Genomic DNA, 16,258 nt, shown 5'->3' with positions numbered 1-16,258 from the left:
ACCATTGCACTTGCATTGATTGCAGCTTGTCCTCTGAAACATTGCTCACTACATCCACATTGCCTCAGGACAGCTACCTCTCAAATAGCATAGGACAGATCATCTAAGAGCTAGAGGTTAGACCCAAAGCCACTCACTTGCCTTAGTGGACGTTTTAATTTTATTTCTTACCCCCACATATAGGCCTTTCCTCGTTTCTGGGGTTTCTTAATATTTGCATATTGCATTATATTTTTATCACATGTTCATCTCAACATCCTTACTTTTGCAAAATGTAAATGACAATATACAGTGCCTACTGGCACTATCAAGCTTTCATAGCTTGCTTTGGTGTATTATAAGCAGTTTAGTATTTTTTAAAATCACTATTATATTTTATCTTTATTGTGCTTAATCACTACTGTACTTTATAGGTTTGGATGTTTTAACTAGTCGTTTACTTATGCATTAAATAAGTATATATTGACCACCAATTATTTTACCTGGCTTATGTAAAACACTTCTTTGATGAAACACTGGGATTGCTGAGGTCCGCTGCTTACTTCCTGCCACTTTTAACCTTTTTTTCAGACACATTATGCTATCAGCTGCTTCAAGGCCTTTGCCCAAGTTGTCTGTGCTCAGCCTTTCAGACTAGGTTATCTTGTTGACCCTAACCCTCTGCCCTGGTCTAGATCATTTCCCCCAGTTTTAATACCTTTTGCCTTTCCTTTTGGGTTATCATTACAGTTGCAGTGATATATTTAGTATGTGGGTATTAAATTTCAAAGGGAGGAAAGAGTGAAATTTTGAGATGGAAAAATAGGTAGAAATAATTTTTTTAACTTTATTTTTGGTAGTACTGGTGACTGAACACACACATGCTAGGAAAATGCTGAACCACTGAGTTATCCCCCTCTACAAACCTTTTTAAAATTTTTATTTTGAGACAAGGGTCTCCTTAAGTTGCTGGGGCTGGCCTTGAACTTGGAAACCTCCTTCCTCAGCCTCTTGAGTAGCTGGATTATAGGTGTGCGCAACCACACTCAGCTTTATTTTGGTTTTATTTTATTTTTCAGTGTGCCATTAGGACCACAGAAACTGAGAAAATGTGGGAAGGAGACTCCATGAAAGAAAATTGTCAGTTTAAGAATTGTATCTCATTTCTTAGGGTTCATATGGCATATATCAGGTGATCTGAGGTTCTGTAAGTTTTGCACATGAGCTCAGAATTTTAGTGACTGACTTCAAGGCTTGAAATGAATGGTGCTAGCGTCTTGACTGAGCCCAGGCCTTCTGATATTCTCAGTATATTGTGAGCTGCCTGTAGGGACATCTGTTTATCAGGTCATGTGGGCTTCAGATTCTGCACTGGGCAATTCCTGTTAGAGGACATTGATTACCCATAAGGATAAATACAAAGTTGTTGCTGTTGATCTTTGTGATTATATTGTCATTTACATTTTGCAAAGACGGTGGAAAGTAAGGATGTTGAGATGAACATGTGATAAAAATATAATGCATTATGGAAACATTCTAATTATATGAATTGATAGTTTTCTTCTTGTTGGCTCTGATATGTTCAGTCTTGTGCCTTTTCTTTTGAACTGGGCATGTACTTAGTATTCGTCTTTGAAACATACAGTCATTGAAGAGTCACTTGAAAAGTAAGAATATTGAGCTTCTTACGGAAATGTCATTATGTGCTGATCCAGCACAGAATGAAACAAAGGCACCAGTGAAATCACTTTCAATGAACAAGTACTTTGTGCTTTATTAAGTTTTCTGTCCAAGAAGATTAGAAAGGGTATATTTGTGATAGCATCAGGGACTCTGAAAAGAGAGCCATGTTTCTCAGTTTTAGGTTATTATATTCTATTTTTCTGTCCCCATCACCTTTTCTAGTAATTTTATTTAACCTTTATTTTGGATATGGCCCTAGATACATACATAACCATCGCTTCCCTTTCCTCCCTTTTTTCCCCCCCCTACAGAAAGATGTAGCACTTAAGCCTCAGGAACGTGTGGAGAAACGCCAGACTCCCTTGACCAAGAAGAAACGAGAAGCACTTACCAATGGCTTATCTTTTCATTCAAAGAAGAGCAGACTCAGCCACCCACACCACTACAGCTCAGACCGAGAAAATGACCGTAATCTCTGCCAGCACCTTGGGAAGAGAAAGAAAATGCCGAAGGGACTCAGACAGGTGAGAAAACTTGGATTTATTTTATTCTGTGAACTTCTATAGATGCCTGCTTCTCTGTGGTTCTTCGCACAGGTGGAGAAGTTATCCTTGGTGGCATCCTGTAACTGCTTGCCGAGCTGTATGCTTGCTTCCAAAGGATTATAATCCCAATCTCATTTTTTTTTTTTCAGTTAGAATTGGTAACTTTGGCTTGGTGCCCTTTCCATTGAATACTCTCTATGCAGCAAAGCTTGATGTGTTTAGGGCAGAGTGGTGTTTAAGGCAGACTGAAGTCTTGACAGTTGTCAAGATGGACTGGTGTGTAGGGAAAAGAACCTTGAAATTAGGACAAAAGGGATAGGGAAATTTAGTGACATACATTGTGTATTTCATGGTGCCAAGGTACTTAAATTGGTTCTTTGAGTAGTGCTTTGCATAAGATTGACATTTTCCAGGGAAGCTCAAGTATTGTGGCATGTGGGAGAGCAGTGACAAAGAAAGGGACTGCCTTCTAGTGCCTTAATTGTTTTCCATAGTCCACAATTGAAGACAGTTTTTGTGATCTGCCAATTGAATACAAGTCAGTAGTGGGGCTCCCTGGCCTGTTAATTAGGTTTCAGTGATCCACAGGCAAATATTGCTCTTGGCATTTGGGGAGAATTTTTGCCTGTGAAATCTGTACATGTGATTGATTGATAAAGAGAGATGAAGTTGTTTGTAACAATTTTTTTTTTCCCTGCAGAAACCCGGAGGCTTTAGTGACTGTAGAGTTACCTGTGTCCTGGGTATGTTTTGTTTTTGGTGAAACCATTGGGTGGGATTGACTATTACTTGAAGGAAGCAGGGGAAGGAATTGTGGTTCACAGAGCAGGTGCTGTTAATCAGAAGCTGAACAGGTAATTTCTAGTTGCAGGTGTTTCTCTGCAGAGGGGAAAGATCTGCAATCATATAAAACAGTGGTTTCAAAACCCACAGACCATTATAATCACATCGTTAGCCCCACTAAATATAAATTTTTGCCCTCTCCCTAGGATCTAATGAAGTTTTTCTTAAAACATATTTTTAATTGTAAATGGACACAATATCTATGTTTTATGTATGTTTGTATGTATGTATGTGGTGCTGAGTATCAATCCCAGTACCTCACACATGCAAGGCAAGCGCTCAACCACTGAGCTACAACCCCAGCCCATAATGTAGATTTTAGCTTAAGAAATTTTTGTTTGATAATGATCATACTGGTTTGGAAGTTATGTTACAAAGCATCTAGAGTGTATTTTGCATGATGAATTTTAGCTTAAAGATCAGAAGGTTCAGAAGCCTCAAGAAAAGGTAATGAGCAGTTTAGTGTCAGAGTTCAGCCTGTGGATAATAAAGGATAGTATACTAAGAACCATCTGGAGTGATGGGTTCAGCATGGACTCCAAAAGCTTCTTGCATGTAATGCCCTTCAGTCTGACACTCAGGGTGGTCTTTCTGAGGGCTAACATAAATCCCCCAATTGAAGTTATAATGGTAATTTACTAACTATAGTCACATACAGTTCTATAATATTTATGCTGTAGACATTCAGTGAGGTAGTTTGCATAGTATAACCTGTAATTCGTACATCAACCCTGCCTAGTAGGAAATTATGGTTACCCTGCTGATGTGGAAACTCATACTTGATCAAATGGCTTGTCTGAGGCCATCTGGCAGTGAGGTTCAGCACAATGATTTAGATCCAAATCTTTTCAGCCAAGAGCCTCCGCTTTCCCCCTGTACCTTCTCTTTGGGTATGCAGAAAAAGCACAGCAGGTCAGAGGATGGGAGGGGTTTACAAATATTTCTAGAAACTAAATGATAGTATGGTCAAACAGACTTTGACTTTGGCCATCAAAATGGTCTTTGAAGGTAAAAGAAAAATCAGAATAAGCTATGAAATTCAGAGGGTAGATCAAGAGCTGGAGAGTTTGAAAGTAACCAAATTTGGATTAAGATTTTTTAATAAGGAGGAAGGGAGAGGGGTGCGAAAGTCAAAATAGAGCTTGCACAGGTTGTCTCCTTAAGGAGCTTTAGTCTCTCATTTGGAGACTAAATTCATTATCACAATGAAACGGCTGAGGAACACAAGAGTGATGTGTTGCCACGTGTACTGGCCAAATTATGACTTCTGAGAAGAATTTTGGGAAAACGTAATTAATCCTTCCCAGAACACTGAGTAAAGTAAAAAAATTTTCAATATATATGTCATTGAGACCACAAGGAATGCTTTAAAAATTTAGTATTTTATATTTTAAAATACAGAGAATGCAAAAGGGTTTCAAAAATAGAGCAGCAATGATAAAATGTTGATGAGAGTTCACATAATTTTCAGGTTTGGCTCCAACTAGATATCCTAAATCTCAGTTTAATTAATTAGATTTTCCTTTCTGTCTGGTTTGAACTGAACCAGAGGAAATAGACCAAAGTGACCTACAAGTCACTTTTAGGATATATTAACTTTTTAAACAGACATCAGGATGTATCATCAAAATAAATCGAGCCTTTCTCCTTAACTGAGATTTAGGTGCCCCAAAGTCATTAAGAGCAGAATTTTGCAGAAAAGAGATAACCTATTGAGATGGTTTCTAGTTGTAGGCAAACACTATTCATGGGGAAAATAAAGGAATTTGGGAATATGTTACCAGTTTAGCAGGTAGACGCTGATCTTGCTGATAAAGATGGTTTATGCTTTATATGATTTAAAAAGCTTTATATAAGTTACTGTATATAGACAATACTTATAAGAAATGGAAATTTGCTTCTCTTTGAAAATCCAGTATGGCCGAGCCAAATTTGGTGGAACATTTATAGTTGACTAAAAAATGTCTGCTGATTTCTAGGAAGAAAAGTCATGGATTCGAGTGCAGTCTTTAAAATTAAAGCTGTTACTCATTCATTTTGGTTAATTAATAATATAGTTAGAGCTGTCCTTGGTGGGTTCATTTTCTTTCTGTACTAGCATTGCACATTGGATGTATTTGGCATAAATGGTGGTGTTGGTGCATGAGGGCCCAGGTGACTAAGCCACCATCTATCTTTCCACCCATCCTGATGAAGCAGTATTTCCCAGTCTGTATTCTTTCCTATTTCAGTTGTTTGGTACCAGTGATTGGTTCTTTAATTTTTTTTAATCTTTATTTTGCTTATTCATTTTTATGTGGTGTTGAGGATTGAACCCCGTGCCTCACATGTGCAAGGCAAGCGCTCTGCCACGGAGCCACAACCCCAGCCCCTGGTTCTGTATTTTAAAGAGACTTATTCATGATGCCTTGGGAACTCTCTGTGACATTTATTATTAGAGAAAGTTATCTTGCAAAGGAGGATTTGTAATGGAAAACTTTGATTAAACAGATCCAGTTCAAGTCACATTTTTGAAAACCTGCTATAATTAGTTTTGGGTGAAAATACAGGCCCAAAATCACCCAGGTATTTATCCAGCTTGACTCTAGAGCCTACAGGCTTCTGGAAGTCAGAGCATTTGAAAAATGAATGTAATTTGTGATTATGCTTTTATAATGAAAACATATGAACTTTGCTGTGTTCTTTCATAATGGTTAAATGCCTGAAGGTATCTTGAACTAGTATCAAGAAATGTGAGCCCCAGTTAAACCATTTTTACCTCATACTTCAGAATTTCAAGTTTAATATGTTAATTGTTTCAAGTTTAATAAGTTTAATTGCTTTTCAAAAATCATGCTGTCATGTGAAGGTCACTAACTATGATATCTAATAAAATTGTTTTTCCTCTGTGAATTTAAGTTACAGTTTACTTTTTTCTCATTGTTCAATTATAAGAATAAAAAGTAAGGAAAGATTGAGAGAATAAAAAATCGGTTTACAGTATCTCTGGGAATTTTGATTGACTTGAATATGGTGCTGACTTTCAGCATTTAGTTATTGAGGATTTTTAATCCAGGCTTGTGTATGTTCAGGAGTTAGTTGTGTGTTATACTGGAGGGATGGCTTTTTTTTTTTTTTTTTTTTTGAGATGGAGGTCTCACTATGATGCCTGGTCTGATCTTAAACTCTTTTTCTTAAGTGATCTTCCCACCTCACTCAGCCTCCTTAATGCTGGAACTACCAGTGTGCTCCACCCCACCCGGTAAATGATTTTTTTTGTTTTTCGTTTTAATTTGGGTTATTTGGAAGCAGTGACCACTTTTTTGTATTCTGGAATTTTTGGCTTTGTCATTATCTAGGATATATTATGTGAATCCTAAATGTTAAAGCAAGTGTAAATATCACATGACTTCATTGAGACAGATCTTCAGAGTGGTGTGGCCAATAATAATTATATCTCAAGTGCATTTTGTAATTTTTAATTAAAATTTTTGGAAAGTGGCTCTATTAAGGGTAGATAGCTGTGTGGTTAGGTCTAAGGCTGGCTTCTGTCCCCATTGGGCTGCTGGAGTGGAACACAGTACCATCTACCGCCCAGGAAGGCTCCAGTAAGGAGCTGGAGGCAAAGCATGTGGAGGTAGAGGCCAAGACTCCAGTCTTAACTGCTGTGTGTGTAATTGAGAGTCCTGGTAGAGTTGGCAGGGAAGCCATTGCTTCAGAGACACCTGGCTAGTGAACTGTGCCTTGGGAAAGAGCTCCAACATGCCTTTGTGCAAGGAGACCCTGACCCCAAAGCAGTGGGCCTGTGAGTGGCAGGAATAAGAGGTCCAGACCTACACATTCATTCAGTTATAAAACCCTCCAAAAATAATTATGAACAGTGTCTAAAAGGGGGTTATGTCATATTTCTGCCACCTCCTCAAATAGAAACTACAGGAAAAAAAGAGTTTGAGAGAAGGAACTGCAATTATAAGAGTGGGTGCTCTTATAATTGTGAGTTATGAAACAATTACTATAGGTAATTGCTTCATAAAACAGTGAATTTTTGAGTTTCCCAAAGTAAGAATTTGAGGTGTATGTTCAAAACTTTATTAATGGTAATTCAGATTCTGTATAGCGTTTGAGAAATAGGAAAAAGAAAGCCACAGAAATGATTCTTAGCTCCAATAAATGTCTACAAGAAAATTCCATTGATAAATTTGTGAACACTGAGGGAACATGTTTTTCTCTTAACAAAGTTTAGCCACAATTTTGATAGAATAGAACTAGCACAGCCATGATAGAATAGAACTCCCTTTATTGAAAAATGTATTTGGGGGCTAATTTAATCCTACATTTTCCCCTCTTCTGATGTTACATTGTATTTGCATGTGATCTGCTCTGCTATAGATCATAAAATAAGCCTCTGCAATTTTTCTGATCTATGTTCACAGCAGTCCCTTCTCTACACAAGTCTGTACATGACAGGTAATGAGTAGGAGGTTCAAGTGGGTGGGTGCCTGTGATTTGCAGTGGTATTGGTGGGAGCTGAACAGATGGTTGTGATAGCCATGTGCTGCGAGATTCCCGTGGGAGTTGATGGCAGTGACAGGCAACTTACAATGTGCTATTTACAGTTTGGGTTTGCAGTCTTTTGGTGACATCTGAATGCTCTTTAGCAACTGCTTTCATTACTGCCTTTCGAGGAGCTGCTAATTGAAAATGAAATTGTGGGTGGGCTTTCAGAGAGCCAGGCACAGGCAACTTTGTGTGGTAAGTGTTATTGGAGATCTATTGGATGTCTTGATGCCCAGTGTGTAATTCTTTTTTTAAAAAAGAGGGGTACAACCAAAGGTAAATTAAAGATTAGGTGCACATAGGTACAGCTGAATGTCATGCCCTGCACAACCAGTCAAATGTACAATAATATTGGGCTGGAATAAACATAGGGAAAAGCTCAGAGATCCAGGCCATCTGCCCATGGCTCATGGGTTCAATGTGCATAACTGTATTAAGTTTTTATTTTAAATCGGTTGACATCTTGCAGTGTTCTTCATGAGTGGAGTTTAGGTCATCATTCTCTTTTCTTCCTCTGTTTATGAAGTTACTATGTAGGGAAAATGGTTATTTTATCTATTGAACTTTGGGATGTTACTGTATATTCAAATTTTTGTCTGTAACTTTTATACCTATAGACATTTTCATATGATACAACTCTGTTGAAGACAGTTGAGGCTCCCAGGCACAGTAAGCAAAGAGGTAGATGTTGAATTTAATAAGACTTTTGGCAGTGGACAGTGAGCTTGAATCTTGTATGGCTTCTATCAACTGCAGAATTGTGCTTTGTTGCTCATCTTTAGAGTTGTCAGCTGTTGCATCAGTACCATTACTGGAATGGTAGCTTTCCTAAGTGTTTGTATGTAGAATTGTTTTATTATCTGTTACCGAAATAGCTTTGTACAGAGAAATCTTTTGGTGAGCAAGGATGACCTCCCTCTAAGAAGTGCTGTTAGCTCTCTTTTTAATTAAATATGAAGATAGATACATTATTGTTGCGTTATTCTTAGCTTTCCCTTGAACATTTCAGTGAATATTATTTGGGACAAAACCATGCTGATATATGTGGTTTGTTTGACTGGGAGTGATGTTTGCTCTTAGGAAGCCCCTGAGGCTTGGGCTGAGGGGACCTTGATGACAACCCCCTTGCTATACTTAACCTTCAGTCCCCATTTCATTTGCTTTGCTACAGAAACCCAGCTGTTTTAAAGCATTTGAGCTACTGCTGGGTCCTAATGATGTTTAAAAGAACCTATTTGGTGTGAATTCGATTTGGTAATGAATTCTGGAGCATTGCCTATTGATGTGAGTGTTGATAAACTTATTGAGAGAGTTCCAGGACTTTTCACACCTAGGGGCCTGTATCCTCACATCAGTGTGCACTCCCAACCCCAGACAAAAGCAGAAACTAAAATAGGTCACAAACACCAGCAAGTCCTGCCAGAGCCTGCTTGATATCTTTCAGGAGGTCCGAAGAGGTGTGCTTCATGGCCTGATTCAACACTTTACCTGCATGAATTGATCAGAGCTCTGCAGAAGCTGCCACTTGTCCTGTGTGTCTGCCTGCAGTGATGCTTATATTGCAGGTCATTCTGTAATCACTGTTTGTACCTGTGTTTGCTTGGGAAGGGCTTGTGTTGTACATTTTGAAATTATGTAATATAAAGCTGGATAGGTCCTGATGGCCAGTGACAGTTCCGAAGAGCTGAGATTGGACTTAATTACATTCAGACACAGTTAACTTTATTTTCTGTGTAGGGAATTCACAGAATGACACTTCTCACACGGTGGTCTAAAGACCACCTACCTATACCAGACCCACTGTGGAACTTTTGTTAAAATGCGGATTCCCACATATAAACTCCTCCCACTAGTGGTGACACCAGAGCAGATGCCCCATGAGTCACACTTAAATAAACTGAATTATACTTACTTTTTATTGAAAAGTAAAATTTTGCTCCATTGTTAAAAGAGCATACAGTGAAACTTAAGTGCATTTTGTATGATGTTAATTTCTTCAATAATAGGATCATATTCTTTTTCTGTACATTTACAAATTTTTTTCCAAAATATTATTAGGAGGAAAGGAACATTTCTGCCACATGTTATAGACTTTATATTTCCCCTTTCTCCCCAAAGGTTTTCAAAACAGCTGCTTCTCTTCTAGAATTTCACTTGAATGGCCCTGGTGGAGTAGTTGTGTTGTATTCTTTTCTCTTTAGGCTCACCAGCTCCTTCATATACACAGCTGTGTATAAGCATGTTGTCTGGGGAGTTGTTCATTTATCTTTTTCTTAGGTCCTACTTACCTCTTTGTTCTTCTATTTGTAGACAGCAAGGTTGAGTCTTAAAATTTCTAAGTTTTATTAATTCCCAAATTATCAAAATTGGCCATGATCATTGACAGTACTAGAGGGCAGGTGTGAATGCAATCTGAAAATATTGACTATATATTAGTGGAGACCAACAGCCATTAACCATTTTCTTTGTAACTAAGAAAGCTACAGTTTAATAAAATATTATGCTTGAATTTGTGGGTTCTACAAATTTAAAAGGAAACATTTTCCTTTCTCAAATAGAATAAACAGAATAAAAGCCCTTAAAGAAGTTTTGGTCAAGTTGCTAAACCTATAATTACAATTTAAAAATTGCTTGAAGTGTGTCAATAGTAGGTACTGTTTGTTTTTTAATACATACCTGTGAGACCAGAAATGCTCTTCCTCTTGAGATTAATGTAATACTGAATGGTTACTCATGGAATTGTCACAGTATATGAGAAAGACTACGAATAATGTCTTTTGATTTTTTAAAAATTCTTTCATAAGATTTCCTTAAATAATAAATAATAATGTGAAAGCTCCCGGGGAGTGGGCCTGATATGCATTCCTGGAAGGTTGAATTGTAGTTTTTGAGACTTCACCAAATTATTTACATAATTTACCATCACCTACCTCCTACCTCCCTGTAATTAAACTCTAAATCTCTATTTCTCAAACAAGGAAAGGTATTGAGGTGGTACAGTTCTATAGTGTGTCAGTTTCTTTACCTTCATCTCATGCTTCATCTTTGCTCCCTCACTTCATCTTCCTTGACCTTCCTCCTTTTCCTCCAACATGCCACATTCTTTCCTACCTTGGGCACTTTACACATGTTGTTTTCTCCATCTGACACAACCTCCCTGTACCTTCTGCTTGGGGCCAAAACCAAAGTGTCATTTCTTTGGGTTTTTTCTGACAACATTGTTTAACTCAAGGTCTTCCAGGAGTTCTTCCTCCTTTGTATTCACCTTGATTTTACTTAACACTTAGCATAGTTTATAATGACAAGTTTTTCTTTTCTGTAGCCTTTCTTCTTCCTGTTCCCTTTGCTAGACTACAGGCTGTCCACAGGAAAGTTACCATATCCATGTTCTACAGCACAGGATATGTAATAATAGCTTGGCACACAGAAGAAGGTGCTCTGCCGCAGTCTGCTTGGGCACAATTCACCAGCCACTTGTCAAGCAGGAATGAACTTTATTTTTAGCACGCACTTGGGACCAAGCCAGCTCTCCAGGAATTCCCCAAGAGCTCAATGGCAACCACCAGCACTCCACCAGCACTTCCAGGTCATTTCCGGCTCTTGAGGCAGACTTCCTGGTCACATGGGCGGAGCCAAAAGAGTCCCCCAATGAGCAGCTCCTTGGTCTGAAAGGGCGGGAAACAGCCCAATGAGGGACACCGCAGAGGAGCCAATCAGCTGGAAGTTTGCTGGGGCCTCTTCGCTGTGGTCCTCAACAGTGCTCAATAAAAGTTCAATAATAATTATTTTTCTAATTGATGGCACTGATTATTCAACACTCTCGTGATATTCCAACTTCAATTGGCTACCAAAAAAAGATGGGAAAAATCAGTATAACATATGACTATGTCTTCCCTCTCTGGAGATATGAAATGTAAAATGAGATACCAGTTTAGTACATGCATTACAAGCAGAAATTTATTCCAAAGAAATTTTTGCCCTTCAGGTAGATGGCACCTGCCCTTCTTCTTCTCTTCAATGTATGGGCAGTTTATCTTCCCAGTGCTGTAGCCTGTCAAGGTAGTAGAATTGGTAGTGCAGTCAAGAAAAGTTGGTCTTGGGAAACCACAGCTACCCATTTTTCAGAAGTCATGATGGTCCAAAAGAGATGGTATAGGCAGCAAAGACAAGAGAAAGACAGGTAGGGCTGAGGTGATTTTACTGAGCACTATTTTACAAGGAAATATTTGCATTTTTACCCTCAAAGGGCAAGCTATTTTTAGTATCAAATTGTAAGTAGTAAGTTTTTTCACTTTAAAAATTACTGTCCTATATGTCCCATGTTTAAACCGTTTTGAACTTTGAAAACATTTTAATTTTATTTCCTTTTTAGGTGGCTTGATTAATTCCTTCTCCCTGTATGTGCTCATGCAGAAACATTTCCTGAACGTGCTTTGAGTACCCTATACAGGAGACTCTGACATCCCTTGATGTGTTTATAGCTTGTGTCTCCTTCATGATATCATGGAGATTTCTTAATGATTAGTGAACCCAAGACTGGCAGATTAAGTACAGTTTACAGGGAGGCATGGTTGACTATCTGTCAGAGAGGAACACCTTCAGGTATATGCACTAAAGTACTTTAAAATTGTTTCTTTCCTACTGTGCCATCTTTTTAAACCCCTGCCTCTTTAAAAAAAAAAAACAAACTTTAGAGAATAGTATTGTATCCTAGTGAAAACAAACTCTTAGAAATGATATTGTGCTGTTGACCAGTTTTCTTGGATGATGGTGATGGTTGATTTTTACAAATACATTTGTTAGGTTTCCCTCATTTTTACTTCACGTACAATTCAGTAAAAATTATGTGGCCAATAAATTTTATCCTTATTATTTGTGGATTAGTAACATTTTAATAGCTTTGCAGTATTTCTAGAAACTTCCAAGTTCTTAGCTTTCATCAAGATGATAGGTATATTTTCTAGAAATGGTTTTGCTTATGGTCACGGAATCAGTTACTGAGAACTCTTACAATAAGAAAATTTATATTGCTGTCCAGAGGAGGAACTTTTTAATGCTAACTAGAAATAGATATCACTTATTTCTGTTTACATGGAAGTAAAAAAAAATTTTTTAATTTAAGTAGAACTTAAGAGTAACAGATGAAAATAATTTAAACTTCAAATTTATAGTGAGAATACTGTTGGAGATTTAACAACTAAGTGATCTCAGGAGGAGAAGCAAGTTATTTCTTTCTGAAGATAATTTGCTATCTTGACTTTGGCAATCCTAATTTTCTTAGAAAGTGTCACAATGGTGATTTCTCAGTGAATTTCTCAAAAAGCCATTTATTCCATAAGATTCACTTCTTCTTCCATACAAATATCTGTCCCTTGACGTGTACTACAATGAAAAGACATTAATTTGAGTATTCACCCTACATTTATTAAAACAAAAACCTAAAATCTCTAGCCTGGAATTTATGTTCTGGTGGCTTCAGTCCTCTCAGCTGTAGACAACTTGTATTTAAATGTCCCATCTAGTGAAATTAAAGCCCTGGGCATTGTGGGGTGAAGGAAAGCTCATCCTAAAATCTGTAAGTCACTCTCCTCTTTCCTTCACCCCACAATGCCCAGGGCTTTAATTTTTGTGCTGTGTATTTCTCTTCTGCCCGTCCTGCTCACTATTGTCTACCTTTGTCCTAGTGCATTAGTTTATCTGCTTCTCTGGGCTTTCTTCTATGATAATAGGTTTTTAAGGGGTTTCTCAGCCTTCCCCCTATTCTTCATTTCATTCCCCAAATTCCATCCAGTGTTCTCTTAAAGACATATAAATCGAATTATGTTACTTGCTTGGAGTGTTTTCACTGACTTTACTTTCTTTATATGGTGTAGAAGCTTTCACATTTTTCTTTCAGTGCTCCCTGACCCCAGGGCTCTTATTAAATTAGTCTTAATTTATTTTCTAAAATTTCCTCCTCCATCCACATCTACAAATCTACTTTCATTTTGCTTGAGAGGGAATTACTTTAATTATATTTAAGAAGCATAGTCTTATTGAGTCAGAATAACACATTTCAACAAGGATGCTTTTTAACCAAGAAAATGTTTAATCTGTTAGAATTTAGGGTGGTATAGGGGAAAAAAGAGAAAAAATTTAGAGGTCTAAGATTTTATTAAAGATTCTTGCAGATTTCTGCAGAAAAGCCCAAAAGCATTAAAAAGAATATAACAAAAAAATTTTTCCCCTTATGGTAGCACTGGGCACTTGTGAATGTATAGCAGTTGGGGATTTTGGAAGACATTTGTGAATAAAAACATTTTTCAGGTCTTAAAGAGTTGTAATTCAAGGACTACTTGTAATAAGCTCTTTGGGGGTATTTTTATCTTTATGAGTTAACTTTGCTTATGAGTATGAGTGAATGCATACTTGTTCAAGCCAAGGAATATTAGACATGATTCAAACCTTGTGTTTCTTCTAAATTAATATTGATATGAAAATTTATTGATGAAAGTACATTTCTGTTACCAGTAAGTTGTGTGACCTTTGTAAGGATTTTGAGATGTGATTTATATGTTTTTTAAAAAATAAACTTCCTAAAAAAGTGAAAAATAGTGATGAAAGTTTTATTTGAGGTATACACAGTATTATAGCTTTCCTTGCACAGTAATTTCATATTTTCCATCAATGAGTCAAGGCACAAAGCAAGGACAATCAAAATGTGTGCTTTGAGCTGGGATCCTAGGATTTTGTTGCTATAATCATTTAGTTGCTCCAGCTTTTATAATCCTTTTTGGAACTTTTTAAAAGTTATTTTTTAGGGTACAGGTGACCTGTTTTAGCAGAGTGAAGCAGTAATTTAAGAGGAAAAATTATTTTCCTGCCTAGTTCTACTCCAGTTCTGAAAGGCTGCTTAATTGGGGCTGGAATACAGCTGTGGATGAAAAGACTGAAGTAAGGAATGCTTTTCTTCCATGTTGTTGTGCTGTGGGTTATCAACCTCTCATATAAGGTCAGCCTAGCTTCTCTTCTTGGTGGGAAGGTAAGACGAGGCACAAAATTGGTTGGGCTGTGATTCAGAGAAAGGGAAACATCCAAAAAAATATGTTGAACACTTTATATTAATGTCTTTCTACACTATTTCTTGATTGTTTGTTTAGACTCTGAAGTATAGTCTGATACTGTAGGTCATTGAGGAGGAGTTGTGACTGTCGTAAGAAATGCTCTTTAGGGTTCTCTTTCAACAGATACTAGAATCTTCTGGACAGTAAAGTAATTCCTCTTGGATGTCTCATGTTGGCAGCTGGAAGAAGAGGAAGCTGTCTTCTCATTGTTTTATGGTCCCTGCTTTGAACTCTCTTAAAGAAATATCTTAATCATTGCAACTGGAATGAGCGGGGGCGGGGGGGGGGGTTTGTTGTGAGAATGTTCAGTGAGGCAAAGGATATCAGTCTGTTGTATTGCTTAGGCGATAGGAAAAATTCATTGGAAGAAAGACTGGGAATGAGGGTTCTTGGGTTACAAGTTCTATCTTGCTACTGTTGCACTTATTCCTTGACTAAATTATTGCCTCCTCTTTGGCCTTCAGTTTCTGGGCACTTGAGTCAGAATGCCTCCATCGTGTAAAAAAGTTATACATGCTAGAATACATCAGATTTCCTTTTCTTTTAGTTTCCCTTCAGCTGTCAAACAGTGGACTGTAAAATAACTTGAACCTTGATAGTATTAATATTTTAAATCAACTTGTACTTAAATATGTAATATATGCAAAGAACAACTCAAAAAAGTTTCTGTTTTACAGTAGACTGATTTTGGTGAAATTATGATGTGCACATGGTTGTTAGATTACCATAGATGTGACAGGTACATTAGATTCAATGGAGTGGGCTCATGCATACTGTTTTTGCAGATGTTAAAAGCCTTGTTGAGAAGAGAGTAATGTGAGATTGGTGCAGTGACTTTGCTTGGGGACCATGCCTATTAGCGGTGATTTGAGGATTGTAATTTTTGGTCTTTCAAAATTGAAATGAAGTCCTAGAAATCTCCTCTTATGAATAATTCTTGGTGAAGAAATATAATTAAATTATTTCTAAATCATGTTTCTTTTAACCACTAACCCAGGGTCCTGATCATGGTTAGTTTTCTAATTTTTCATGAAGTAAATTGTGAAGCGCATGTATTGATTCTTCTCAATACATTTTGGAAAATCCTTCCTCTACTCCATTCATGTAGAGTAAGCGAAATTTATGAGAGAACAGCAGCTCCTTATTGGGACTAATCAACAGTTGTGAGGGAAGTGGTTGCTGTGTTGGGCTCCCTGCCCTTTTTTAGGTGAGTTCTTTCTTCAGTGAATTTCTGTGTTCCTTTCACTTTCCCAAAGCCTTTGTTATTGTGAGATGCATTAGAGAACTGGAAGAAGTGGTTGCTGTTTTCCAGGGCTTTGTCCTTGGGTTACTTAATTGCTTTGGAACAGTTTAAAGTAAATAAGCTGTGAAAAATATTCTTTGAAATGTTGATGAATGATAGATATGCCCTTAGTTTTTCATTAGTCTCCCTTGTGTTTTTTATAATGCCATGTATTTTTCTTGGGAGAGTTTCCCTACAACTGTATTTGTGATCTTGAGCTGGGATTTATGAGCTGCCACTAACTATGGTCTCCCTCTGGGTTTGTCATCAGATATGGAGAGTTTTGT

The 16,258-nt window shown here is 37.4% G+C and overlaps 1 protein-coding gene across 2 annotated transcripts in view; it reads left to right on the top strand.

Annotated features, from left to right (window-relative positions):
- Positions 1–16,258, top strand: part of Auts2 (activator of transcription and developmental regulator AUTS2) — a 1,053,970-nt gene that overhangs the window by 283,299 nt on the left and 754,413 nt on the right. For both annotated transcript variants that reach the window (XM_077802807.1, XM_077802806.1), the window contains exon 2: positions 1,974–2,186. In XM_077802807.1, the coding sequence (XP_077658933.1) occupies positions 1,974–2,186 (213 nt within the window). The remainder of the gene's footprint in view (positions 1–1,973; positions 2,187–16,258) is intronic.

Source organism: Urocitellus parryii, chromosome 9 (genome assembly GCF_045843805.1).
Source record: "Urocitellus parryii isolate mUroPar1 chromosome 9, mUroPar1.hap1, whole genome shotgun sequence".
Taxonomy (NCBI): domain Eukaryota; kingdom Metazoa; phylum Chordata; class Mammalia; order Rodentia; family Sciuridae; genus Urocitellus; species Urocitellus parryii.
Note: the sequence above shows the minus strand (reverse complement) of the source record. Positions and strands in the feature narration are given on the sequence as shown.